This window comes from Castor canadensis, chromosome 2, assembly GCF_047511655.1.
Source record: "Castor canadensis chromosome 2, mCasCan1.hap1v2, whole genome shotgun sequence".
NCBI classification, from domain to species: domain Eukaryota; kingdom Metazoa; phylum Chordata; class Mammalia; order Rodentia; family Castoridae; genus Castor; species Castor canadensis.
In genome coordinates, this window is record NC_133387.1 from 103,220,648 (window position 1) to 103,233,971 (window position 13,324).

The 13,324-nt window shown below is 49.9% G+C and overlaps 1 protein-coding gene across 11 annotated transcripts in view; it reads left to right on the forward strand.

The window, feature by feature from the left end:
* The window catches only part of Tns3 (tensin 3), a 271,418-nt gene that overhangs the window by 182,658 nt on the left and 75,436 nt on the right, over positions 1–13,324 (forward strand). For all 11 annotated transcript variants that reach the window (XM_074065416.1, XM_074065415.1, XM_074065414.1 and 8 more), the window contains one exon: positions 5,681–6,943. In XM_074065416.1, coding sequence (XP_073921517.1) covers positions 5,681–6,943 — 1,263 coding nt within the window. The remainder of the gene's footprint in view (positions 1–5,680; positions 6,944–13,324) is intronic.

A 13,324-nucleotide genomic window follows, 5' to 3' on the forward strand; every position in this document is an offset into this window, starting at 1 on the left:
GTCTCTCAAAATTTCTGCCCAGGCTATCCTGGTGCCCTGGTTCTCCTGATTGCAGCCTCCCCAGAAGCTACAGTTACACGCGTGAGCCTCTAGTACCCAGCTAATTGGCATCATTTTGAAGAACCTATGAGAATGTGTTTTAGAATTGGACAAGGTGGGTTTGAATCCCAGGTTCTCTATTTGCTAGGCTTTTTAAACCTTGAATATTGGCACACGCATCCTTGCCTCTCTCTCTCCTCTTTTGTAAAATGGGTTTTCCATTTTCTACTCACAGTGGCTTGGGAATTGAGTGGAGTCACAGACACAATGGCCTTGTCTTTAAATGTCAACTGGATGGCAGGAGAGGGACATTTCTAAAATTCTCTTTGTCCTCTGATTTGAGTACCAATTCCTGTAGCTTCCGGCTCACGGAGAGTGGCGGGTGATGGGTTTCGTCTACACCCTGCTCCGTCTTTTCCTTCTGCATGCCCAGTGCCCTTCCATACCTGTTCCTCTCTGTTCCCCAGGGGCTATGCTGAGATTCCTGAACCTGGTCCCAGGTACACCAGGCAGCCAGCATGACGGCTCTTTCTAAACACTTGTGGCTCCTTTGAAGACTTGCAGGGAGAATACTGTTAGCTGTTTTGAAATGAAAAGTTGCTTTTTAAGCAAACTTGTCATGAAAGTAGAACAGGAGATCCATAAGGTTGGCACAAAGAGGCAACCATGATTAAGTGGGTCCTTTGATCATATCAGTGTTCTGTGGGCAGCAGAACCAATGAGCAGTTTCATGTGTCACTGGCAAATCTTAAAGAATGTCTGGGGTTGGATGGACATGAGCTCTGGGTATAGCCCTCCCTTTGGTTAGTGGATTTTTAGTACACCTGTGAGCACAGGTGGCTATCACTCAAACAGGTCATTAGTTAGGATGAAAGGAGTTTTTTCTGGGGTGGAGGTCTTTCCCATTTTCCTTGATTACTTTTGAAATATTTTGCGAGTGCCTCTGAGCTTCCTGGTGGGAAAGCCACATTTTAAAGGTAGGGTTGGTTGGGTGGGAGGGAGTGGGCTCTCCACAGGTGTGTGGCTGTAGGTGTTGCGAGAATGTCCTATGTGGATTTTCTTCCTTCTTGTTCTTTTCTGGATGATAAACCTCCCCCACGAGTATGTCATGCACTGGAAGCTATTCAGCCTGTATTTATTTATGTTTGATTTTTAACTAAGCTCTGGCTTCAGGGAAATCATTGCCAGGTAGTGTGCAAGAGGGAGGCTCTAGTTCCTGTTAGTTGGGGGTGATGGTGCTGCATAGAGAAATGGGACATAGAGAGAGGGATGGCTGACCATGAATGGGGATGTGTGGAGGTTCTTATCTTGGGTCCATCTATAGCTGAAGAGCTTAAGTTTCTGGGTGAGTCCCCCTCCTGGCTCTAGGAGCAGGTTCTCCATATGCAGAATAACAGTGATTCAGGCTGTCCCGTCCTTCCTCTGAAGGCAGCAAAACTTAAAGCATGCCATTTGGGCCCCATAGCAGGCATTCTACCACTTGAACCACACCTTTAGTCCATTTTGCTCTGGTTATTTTGGAGATGGGGTTTTGGGAACTATTTGCCTGGGCTGACTTTGAACTGCAATCCTCCTGATCTCAGCTTTCCAAGTAGTTAGGATGACAAGCGTGAGCCGCTGGCACCCTGCTGAAAATAATTCGTAAATATTTGTCCGTAATGAATTACAGACTTTCCTTGTCATTATTCCCTACAAAATACAGTAACAACTATTTCCGTATCATTGCCATTGTGTTAAGTGTGTTAACAATGTGTAGCCAGTACACTCCTTGCTCTTCTAACATTCATGGATCCTTTGAAGATTTGCAAGAGGGTACCATTAATTAATCCAGAGATAATGAAGAGCCTATGAAAGGGGTGTGTAGCACGTTTTATACAAATACTAAACCATATTTTAGAAAGGACTAAATTATCTTTAGGTTTTGGTATCTGTGTGTGTGGGGTGGGGTAAAGGTGATTTTGGAACCAATTCCTGTTGGATACCAAGGGGCAATATACAAACATGCAAGGGAAAGGTGAGTGGCTAGACTCACCTTCCAAAATCTCTGTCCTTCACCAGTGTTGGGGGTGGCATGGGGTAGGGCTTTCTATGTCCCTTGGGGACACAAGGGTGGCAGTAACCCAGCCACAGCTTGTGCCCAGGAATGCAGATACGTGTTTCATTGACTGCGTTATTTCTTTGGTCTTCACCACTTTTCCAAATAAGAACTATCTTATCAGGAGCCACCTGCCATCTGGAAAGCAGGTATCTGTACTTTGTGTTCAACCAGGGTCTCTGAGGGCTTCCAGCAGCAGAGGCTGGCCTTCTGTTTGGTTTTCAGAAGCAAAATTGCAATTGGCTGTGCAGTGACCTTGGCCCCGCCCCCGCCATGGCCACAGTTAAGTTTCATTTCAAGCCACGATGCTTCGTGTGTTGCTCTTACCCTGCTGTTTTCATACCAGGTCTTAGGAAGCAAAACAGGCCTCAGGTGTTTAGAGAGGTGGCCTCAGTTACCTGGCTCTGGACCCAGCTTAGCAGCCCTCATATAGATGTGTGTAGGAGAGGGCAGGGCTTGTCCCCAGCCTGGCTCTCATAGCCAGGTGGCCAGAGGACATAAGGGGTTAGGAGTGGCAAATGGCATGGTACCATTTGTGTGTTTTGCACCTGCTGTTTAACCAGGGCTGTCTTCATCTTCTTGCCCCAAATCTGAGTCCACTGTGGCAGAAATGTTCACCTAACCCTGCCATCTCTGGCCTCTGCTTCCTGCTCTGTAGCCACATTGGACTAACCTTTGGAACTGTTGGTTTCTTTAAAATTTTGGAGCCCTGAGGTTGAGTGACTTCAAGTGCTTTTGAAGACCAGTCAGGTGGGTGAAGAGCGAGGGCCAGCCCTGCACCTGGTTCCAGTGGCTGTACTGCATGGCAGGTGTTTGATGCCCAGAGAGTGAGGGACTGCAAGTGGCCAATGACCACAGGTCATCTCTGCCTCTAGACCCTCATTGATGGTTATATGTTTGTTTTTGATTGGTTGGCTATGTTCGTTTTTTATTTTGTTTTTGGTGGTGCTGGGGTTTGAACTCAGGGCCTTGCACTTATGTGTTCTACCACTTGAGCCACGCCTCTCAGCCCTTGTTTTATTGTCTAGGTAGGGCTTCACACTTTTTGCCCAGGGCCAGCCTGGGATGGATATGTTCCTACCTCAGCCTCCTGAGTAGCTGGAATTACAGGCATCCACCACTGCTTCTGATTGGGAAAGAGCTTTTAATGATTCCCTTCTGCTGGGCATTGGCGACTCATGCCTATAATCCTAGCTACTCAGGAGGCAGAGATCAGGAGGATCGCGATTCAAAGCCAGCATAGGCAAATAGTTCATGAGACCTTATCTTGAAAAACCCTTTACAAAAATAGGGTTGGTGGGGTGGCTCAAGGTGAAGGCCCTGAGTTCTAGCCCCAGTACCGCAAAAAAAAATTGTCTGCATGTCATGACCAGGAACACACACAGATGTGGCCAAGTGTTTGCAAGAATAAGGGAAGACACAGGTAACCCTGTTTGTCAAAACCAAGGTTCAAGTCTTTCTTCCTGCTAAGTGGTAGCTATAATAAGAACATTTGGCACCAGGACTCCTCTCCTTCCCTCCCCTTGGGCCTTAGAGATACAGGCATGGATCTGTGAAGCCCTGAGACAGGTTTCTGGAGCTCTGTCGATTTAGGACAATCCATGCCCCTGCAAAGTGACCCAGAGGTTGTGGTTGGGGGTATGTAGTGCCTGACTGAGTCTCAGTTCTTTGGGGCTCAAATAAAGAATAACAATATCGAGGTTCCTCATGAGATCATACTAGAGAAAATGTGCTGTGTGCCTGTCCTGTAACAGGCTCTGGGTTACCAGCTGCTGCCTCTTATACCCTCACCTTAAACAATCCCTATTGTCACCAGTTGCCCTGTCTTGAAGACTTGGTTTATTTACTGCATTTTGTGTGTCATTTCTACCTCAGGTTCTCCCTATCCTAAGCTCTACTTTAAAGTGAGAACTGAGGCCAGGGATGGTGGCTCATACCTATAATCCCAGGTATTCAAGAAATGGAGATTAAAGTTCAAAACCAGCTGGGGCAAATAGTTAAGAAGACCTCATCTCAGTTTATAAGCCCGGTATGGTGATACATAGCTATGATCCCAGCTATGGGTGAAGCCATATGTAGGTAGGAGGATCCCAGTCTGAGGCTGGCTCTGGGCCAAAACACAAGACCCTACCTGCAAAATAACTAAGGCAGAAATGGCTGGGGTGGTGTAGTTCAAGTGGTAGAGCACCTGTCTAGCAAGTGTAAAGCCCTGAGTTCAAACCCCAGTACTGTCAAATTATTAACGAGGATTGAGTCATTCCAAACCGTACCCTGCTGTCCTCCATCCTCATCTCCCTTTTTCTGAATACTTCCTCTAGGGCCAGTTGAAATAAAAAGGAAGCCTGGGTCTGGATGTGCCCTCAGAGCTGTGTCTTGGGCCATGTGAGGCCTTGGCATAATATCTCTTGAGACCCTATTCCAACTGTCCATGGCCACATCCAGGCTGGAGCCTAGTGGCTGTGAGGCACACACTTGGGACAGGTTTCTCCAGAGTAGCTGGCCACAGGATCAGGCTCAGTTACCTTGGCTTATGTTTCTCAAATCCTCAGTTCCCCAACAGCCTGCTTTCCAGCCATCAGCAGCTTCCTGCTGTGGAATGCCTGCAATTTCACAGCCAAGAAAGGGAAGGTGGGGGAGGTGATATGCTGACTGTAGACTCCAGTGAATTGCAGGAGTCTCTTGCTGTGACATGCCATGTGGCAGAGGCCATGGAGGGCTCCAGTCAGCAGATTGGGACTCTGGAATCTGAGTGCCACCTCCAGGGCCCTAATTAATAACAGTAGCAGGGGTTCCGGCCGTGCACCTGTGCTGTTTTCCTGACATTCCACATGTGGAGAGGTCAGTGACACAAGACAGCTCCAGGGTTGGGTAGTCCTGACCCAGGCATGACACACCTATATGACCCCAAGATCCTCTGCCACATGGAGCATCCCTAGCCAAGATCCAACCCTGCCCTTTTTGCTTTCAGTGAGTTACATATTGAGATTGTCAGCAGCTTCAATGCTGAGATGCAGCAAGTTCGTTATTCGATGTAATGGAAGCCACCACTCAACAAGTACAAGGCGTATGATTGGAAGGTCTCTGTCTTTTGGGGACTGAGCTGGGCTCTGCATTTGTAATACCAATGACACTATTGATTCAAAGGGCAGAGCATTCCAGGACTTCTCCGTAAGACAGTTCTCTGTGTGTGTGTGTATGTGTGTATTTAAACTGAGAATGGTAGAAACCAAGGTGAGGGTATAGCTCAGTAGTAGGGGTTGGCCTAGCTTGCGTGAGGCCTGGGTTCCATCCGCAGCACTGCAGATAAATTTATTTATTTAATAAATAAAGGTAGATGTGATTTGAGTCGTTGCTGTTCCTTGGTGTTCACTCTGCAAAAGCTACACGGAACTGTGGGAGCTCAGATGAGAACTTGGTCTCTGTTTATTGTAAGTTACGTTGTGAATTTCTTCATCTGTTTAGACACGAGCATATATGCCCACAGTGAAAGGTGACGTTCATTTTCTTCCCTGGCTTATAGCTTGTCTCCTGCTCTTTCTCCCACAGTGCTGCACACTCAGGGCCCGGTCGACGGCAGTCTCTACGCCAAGGTGAGGAAGAAAAGCACCTCAGATCCCGGCATCCCTGGCAGCCCCCAGGCTGTACCAGCCACCAGCAGCCCAGACCACGGAGACCACACCCTGTCAGTCAGCAGTGACTCGGGCCACTCCACTGCTTCAGCCAGGACAGACAAGACAGAAGAACGTCCGACCCTTGGAACCCGGAGGGGCCTAAGCCCCCAGGAGAAGGCTGAGTTGGACCAACTGCTCAGTGGCTTTGGCCTGGAAGAGTCTGGGAACTCCCTGAAGGACATGACCGATGGTCACAGCAAATACAGTGGGACACGCCATGTGGTGCCTGCCCAGGTGCACGTGAACGGAGACACCACCTTGAAGGACCGGGAGACAGACATTCTTGACGACGACATGCCTCACCATGACCTGCATAGCGTGGACAGCCTGGGCACCCTCTCCTCCTCAGAGGGGCCACAGTCAGCCCACCTGGGCCCTTTCACCTGCCACCAGAGCAGCCAGAACTCACTCCTGTCTGATGGCTGTGGCAGTAATATTGGAGAGGATCCAAACTGTGCCCTTGCTCCTGACCTTGGACTGGGCATGGACACCCTCTATGAGCAGGAGCAGACATTTGGAGGCCGAGAACCCAAGCAACCACAGACTCTGCTGAGGAAACCCTCAGTGCCCACCCCAGCCCAGGCCTATGGGCAGAGCAGCTACTCCACCCAGACTTGGGTACGCCAACAGCAGATGGTGGCCGCTCACCAGTACAGTTTCACCCCTGATGGGGAGGCCAGAGTGGGCAGCCGTGGTGCACCAGACAGTTCTGGCCTGGTGCAGACCCAGCCCCGGGTCCCAGTCACCCCCACCCGTGGAGCCAGTAGCAGAGTGGCAGTCCAGAGGGGCACTGGCAATGGGCCAAATCCCCCTGACACACAGCAGCAGCAACCCAGTCTAGGCAAAGCTCTCCAGCCCAGGTTACTAGACGACAAAGTTGTGAACGGAGCCCATCTGGAGCTAAGTGCAGGCCCTTCCCCAGGCTCACCCACCCTTGACATTGACCAGTCTATTGAGCAACTCAACAGGCTGATCTTGGAGCTGGATCCTACCTTTGAACCCATCCCAACTCACATGAATGCCCTGGGCAACCCAGCCAACGGCTCCATGTGTCCGAACAGCGTGGGAGGTGGGCTCCGGGCGAATGGCAGGCTTCCTGACATGACAGAGGGCCCTGGCAGGAGTCCGGGGCGGCAAGGTGAGTGGGCATCCATTTCTGATAAGACGTTAATCACCTGGGAGACCGGGTCTGGCCCACTCCCACAGTGGTGGGATGTTTCTCTTCTCATGAGTTGTGCCCTGGGATCAGTGTGGCACCATGCCACCGTGGGAGTTGATTGTAGCAGGTTTGGAGTGTGTGAAGAATGGGGACAAAATGTGCCCATGTAGTCAGCACAGAGCAGGGATTGGGCCTAGTCTGCTGAAGGGGGCTGGCTGAACTTTCATTTCACAAGCACTTGTTTGTAATGTCTGTTGGTGGTGGCAGTTGGCCAGCTGAGGGCCCCCTTGGAGCCAGATCACCTGGTACAGATTCCCTTATGCTACCAACGAACTGTTTGATTCAAGGCCTGTGTTGAACTTCTGTGAGCCTTAGTTTCCACATCTGCAGAATGAGCTTGAAGTGTGTTGATAGGCTAGGATAGGAGTGTACTTATCCAGAATCTATCAGGGCCTTTTGGAAGGGTGATAGGTGATCAGCAGTCAAAACGTTGGGGACCGAAGACAGCCTTGAGGTGGCCTGTGGGGATGGGGTGATTAAGCAGTCAAGATACAGAAAGTGGCCTGATTATAAATACATATATCTGCTTTGACAGTGTGCTGTGTTGGGAGACTGTTTGTGGGAATCGGGGACTAGCACAGCAGTTTGGCTGGAGGATCGTGTGTGGGGTGGAAAGTGGGGACTGTAGAGGGACCCAGGAAAGGTTCCAGAGGAAGCAGGCTCAGGAGCCTGGAGATTGACAACTGCAGCCCAGAACCAAGCACGAGGCCAGGCATGGTTGGGGTGATAGCTATGTGTGAGGGCCCCCTCTATGCACCCCCTTGGAGCCAGCTGCGGGATGGCAGGGACTATGTGTGCGCTTTCCCTCTGGGAACCAGGCCAGGGTCTTCTTGCCCAGCTATGAGGCCTGGGAAGAGCCAAGGGTTGTGGTAGTGGATAGACTTCTGCCCAGGTCTGCAGGACCATGATCTGCTAGCTCTATTAATGTGAGGCTTGCACTAGGATCAGGTTACTATGAAGTGTTTCCAGTGCTGGGGAGTCATAAAAGCCAGGGTGGCCCAGACAGCTGGCTGTGGTCACTTTGGTCTGGGAGGAGGCTTGGCAGGCAGAGGGGCACAGGGTGGAGCAAAACCATCTAGTGAGAATGCAGGCCACAGGGACAAGGTTTGGTCCTTGTGCACAGGGAGGCCCCTGGGAGAGACTTGTCAAACTGAGGCTGCTGCCCCGGGCCTGTGAGCAGCTGCAGAAGATGAAGGGCAAGACAGAGCTGGGTTTAGGGAACCTGGGTGTTACCAGAAAGGACCAGGGCATCTGGGTGTATCTGCATCCTGGTCAGCTGCCCCTTAGAGGGCCAAGAAAGGTCATGAATGGAAGGAGGGCTTACCAGTTCCTCCTTCTTCCTTGAGTTTCTTTGCTCCAGTATTGAGTGAGACCAGGAATATTATCTTAGTACGTAATGTGGATGGGAAGCCCTCTATGCGTTCAGCACATTGCTTTGAGGTCTAGGCATGGCGGCCTAATTGAGCTGAAGGGGGTCTCCCTTGAGTAGACTCCATATACAGCCATGCAACAACACCAGGCACCATGACAGCAACAGAGCCATGACGAGGACTCAGCCCAAGCCCAAACTCTTAGGTGTGTTAGCTCATTTAATTAAATACACTCTGGAAACTGAGTTTTTAGTGGGAACAAAACTATCTGCTTTTAGCACTTAACAAACCTTCTTAAAAGAAATGACCTGGGGAAAAATAAAATCAGGTGTCTTTTCTCTGGGATTAAAATTTCTCCTGAGGTTGCGAGTATCTGGGACTATGTGGAAAAGGCACTTCCAAGCTCAGGTCGTCATTCAGTGGTCATGTTAGGTTAATTTGTTTTCCAGGCCACTGAGTTCAGTCATTGAGATTTCCTCGTTCCTGCTGTGACAAAACAGGTATAAAGCCTAGGACTTGTCACAAATAAAGGACTGGTGGAGTGGCTTAAGCTGTGGCCCCAGAGTTAAACCTCAGTATTGGGAAAAAAAATTATCATTTTGAAATGAAAGGGCGTTCAGATTTCAATAGTAGACTAGTAAAATTCAGTGCACATTTGGTTATCAATCTTACAAACGTAGTATTAATCCATTGATGTTCAACAGGCATCTCGAGCCCTTTCTCCATTTTCTTCATACCTTTAGAACTATAGTGCTATCAGAAGATGGTATACAAACACACTGGGTACAGGTCTTCTGAGACCTTTTGAAAATTTAGAAATGACCTTCCCAAAGTACACCCATTACAAATGAGACAAATGAGCTGCTGTCCTCAAGGAGTAATAGTGGACACTGAAGAGAAACTCAACACTGAGGCTGGGCGCAGCCAATCCTGCCCTTCCTTTTCATCCAGAATGGATTTCCTGTTTCAGGCCAACCCCTGCTGGGCAATGGAGCAGGTCTTGAGCTTGTATTTAATGCCAAAGTCTGGGCATGGCAGAGGAAGCCTGAGCAACCTGCACAGCTGTCTTTTGGGTCTCAGTTAAGGATATCTTGTTTTGGCAGCTTAGTAAGAGAATGTACCCATTCCAGCTGGACAGGGAAGGGAGCATTCCTTCTCTCCCTGGCAGGTAGAGAGAACATTAGAACCCTATTGAGTTTTAATTTAAAATTCAACACATGTATTTACATTTCTCAATTGATGAGCAACATGAAACAAAAATCCCTGGATACTAAGAGGGAAACTAAGAAAAGGGTGGTGGCTAGCCAGCTTGCTCTGAATCCCTGGAAGGTTTGGGATGTTGGAAAACCTGTACTTTCAATGTTTTTCAAGTCCATGTCCATCCTCTCAGTCAATGGCGACGAGGACTGCCCACTTAGGGTCCTCTACATGTGGTTCCCGGTTCCAGTGTGCTGAGTAGGAAAGACTCAAGGAGGCTGAACGGCTTCATGATGGGCCCCAGATGGTGCATGAGCACCCCACAATGCATGGTTCCTGTCATTGTGTATGAGACCCAGTCCCAGCAATGGTGCAACATTGCCTGGTCATCTCCTCCTTGAGAATCGACACATACAGCACAAGTCTGGGCTGCCAAGTTCCCAGAATACCATGTCTTCTCCATGAGCCCTTCCTTCATGGTCATCTCTGATTTGGACCCAGATGCTGATATATGCACAGCTCTCTTAATTCTGTCTGTAGATGAAGGCTTGGCACAGAGACCCCAGCATCCTGAAGTCAGTGATCCTTCACTGTTTGTCCTGACTGTAAGAAAGATTACCAGTTGGGGCAGAGAGCTGGGAATAGGATTTCCCAGGGCTTGTCCTGGGGGCTTCAGAGCTACGCACCTTGACATTGGATCAGCTCTGCAAGGAGCAGCATGCCGGTCATGGGTATGGTTATTTCTAAGATGAAAATTGTATGTGGAGTCTGAGTGTTTCCTGAGAGTGTCACTTTTATAACAGCACAGTAATGACAGTGGTGCTGCTGCTGTGGCTGTTCCTCTGGTTATAATGGTGGGGCTGGCAATGATGTGGACGGTGATGTGGTGATGATATTGGTGGTGGCCATGTTGAAGGTGGTGGTGATGGGAAAGGGACGATGATGTGGATGGTGACTTGGTGAGGATTGTGATTATTATGGTAAGGGTGACGGTCGCCATATTGAAGATAGTGATGATGAGGAGGAGGAAGATTGTGGTGATGGTGATGATTGTGGTGGTGGCCATGTTGAAGGTGACGATGACGATTGTGCTTGGATTTAAGTGACCCCAGAGGTTCATGTGGTAATGCCCTACGCCCCAGGAAGGTGCATTTAGGACATGGTAGATCCTATAGGAAGAAGGGCTAGTGGGAGGTCTTGAGGTCATTGACGGTGTGTCCTTAAAGAGGATACTGGGACCCTGCGCCTTCTTCTTCTTCTCTCCTTTGGTCTCTGGCCATATGGTAGTGGTTTCACTCTGCCACATCATCTCACCATGCTGTGCTGCTTGGACTGAAGCAGTGAGGCTGGATTTAGATGGAAGCCTCTAAAACTGAACAACCAGCCTTTTCTCTTCATCAGCTAAATATCTCAGGTGCTGGCTGGTGTTGGTGGTAGTGGTTGGTGGATGATGGTGATGGAGGTAATGATCGTAAGAGCTGTCATTCTGACTGCCTTTACTGGTCCACCACCTTCTAGCTTACCAGGTCTTAAAACAGAGCTCCTGTCTGTCCTCCTCTGTATCCCATGGCCCCACCTTTATTCCACTACAGTTAGAAACCATCTTGAGACCAGTGCCCATGACTTATTCATTATGTCACCTGGCATATGCTAAAAACTGATAAGAGACTTGTAAATGGGGCCAAGGGACAGGTGGCAATACAGATACCTCCCCCCCACAAGCAAGTTGCCCTGCTGAATAGGCGTAGAGGTGAGGTTTATCACAGGATGATATGTAGGACAACTTATCCTACCCACAGGACGAGAGAGAGGCTGTCCAGAGGGTGGGGTGTCAGCCTTGGTGACAGGCCTGCTGTCTGTGGTTCTGGGTGCAGTGTTGTATATCTTAGAAGATAGGTGAGGGCAGAGAGTTGGTTTGTTGGGACGAGAGAGAGGCTGTCCAGAGGGTGGGGTGTCAGCCTTGGTGACAGGCCTGCTGTCTGTGGTTCTGGGTGCAGTGTTGTATATCTTAGAAGATAGGTGAGGGCAGAGAGTTGGTTTGTTGGGGCACTTTGCTGCCTCCAAGTACCTACTTGCCAGTAAAGGCCTTTCCCCCAGCCCCACTGTGGTCTGATGCCTTCTGGTTGTGCGTCTCAGGAACACTGCTCTACTGCCTAGCTCCCAACCGCCCCGGGTGTCAGCTCTGCTTCAGCCGGCACGTGGGTGATGGTGTGGCACAGAGGATTTCAACTACTGACACCCGAGAAACAAGAGCAGTGACTCAGCCTGTGAAATTGATGATTCCATGGATGGCCTGCTTTTTTCCATACCTCTAGGGCTTCTTGCTTCACGTTGTCAAAATATTTTATTCATGTTCCATCAGCAACCTGGCAGGTGCTTGTTCATGCAGATAGCTCCGGGGCCATCTTGTCTTGTGTTTTTAGCATTCCTTAGACATGGCACTCATCCAGATCGCATGGCCTGTGTGTACCAGCCATGAAGGGACTGGGTTTCTAACAGTTGGGTAGTTGTAAGCTGAAACTCAGCCAAAGGACCCAACTGTGATTGCTGAAGAGGAGTCTTGAAGCTCAGAAAGTGGCCTGCCTATCTCATGGGCTTTGGTGGCAGGATGAGCGGCACCAGGCTCATGTAAGACACCTGTGCACAAGTGCGTGTGCATGGAGCACAGCCAGACCTGACTGGGTGGAGGGATCCAGGCCAGGCAGATGATACAGGGAGAGGCGGGGGCAGGAGATGTGCGGCATGTCAGCAAAGCTCAGTGCTGATCACCAGTACCAGGCCAGAGTGGCAGGGAGTGAGACTGGGGAGGCAGACAGGCCCCACTGTGGGGCCAGCCTTGAATCCCAGGAGGGAGACTCTTCCCAGAGTATAAACCCTATGGTCTTGGGCAGCACAGGGAGATGTGTGGGCTTACCTGCACAGTTATTGTGCCATTAGTAGAGAGAGTGACTCTTGTCAGTGCCTGGGAGGTCCATTAAAGGCCTGTGAGTTTAGCCCAGAATCTTGGGCGGAGGGTAGCAGTTGGGTGAGATGGGGATGCCATTGGGTCATGCTTCTTTCCAGTAGGAGTGACCACAGGGCCTGTGCCCAGGAGCTGGCCTTGGAAGAAACCGATTCTTACTGACTTTGACCATCAGTGATCTGGATGTGGGGATCATCAGTGAGCTGTGCCGGGGATTGTTATTTCCATGTTGCACTGTGGAGCTCACTGGGTCAGTGTTTGGCCCTCTGAACGTGGAGGAGACATAGCACGCACATCCCGTGGTGGTGGGACAGCAGTGACCACTGCCCAAGGCAAAACTGCCGCAGGTGCCTGTGGAGGACTGGGGAGTGAGCAAGAGACCTCAGTCGTGTTCACATCTCCACCTTACAGATGGTCATGGATGGTCACTGTCAGACCAGGGTCAGCCGTCTTTTCTCTGAGCACCTTTCCCCCACCATTGTCCTCCTCTAGGCAGCTAGGTAGGGCTGCAGGACCAGAGACTTCCTGGAACTGGCATTGGGGAACTAAATGAACCACAGAGAAGTCACTGGCCTGTTCCTGTGAAGGAACCTTGCGTTGTATTTGCTGATGTGGGCAAGGCAGGCTTCATTTTCCAGCTTTAGTTCCTGGAGGTACTGGATAGGAGTGGCATATTTTGTACCATAAGAACTCTAAAAAGTGTTCCCTGGCCAGAGGTCAAGACTGCTCATACTCCTCTCTGAACTTTACACCTGTTATTTTAGGACCGGC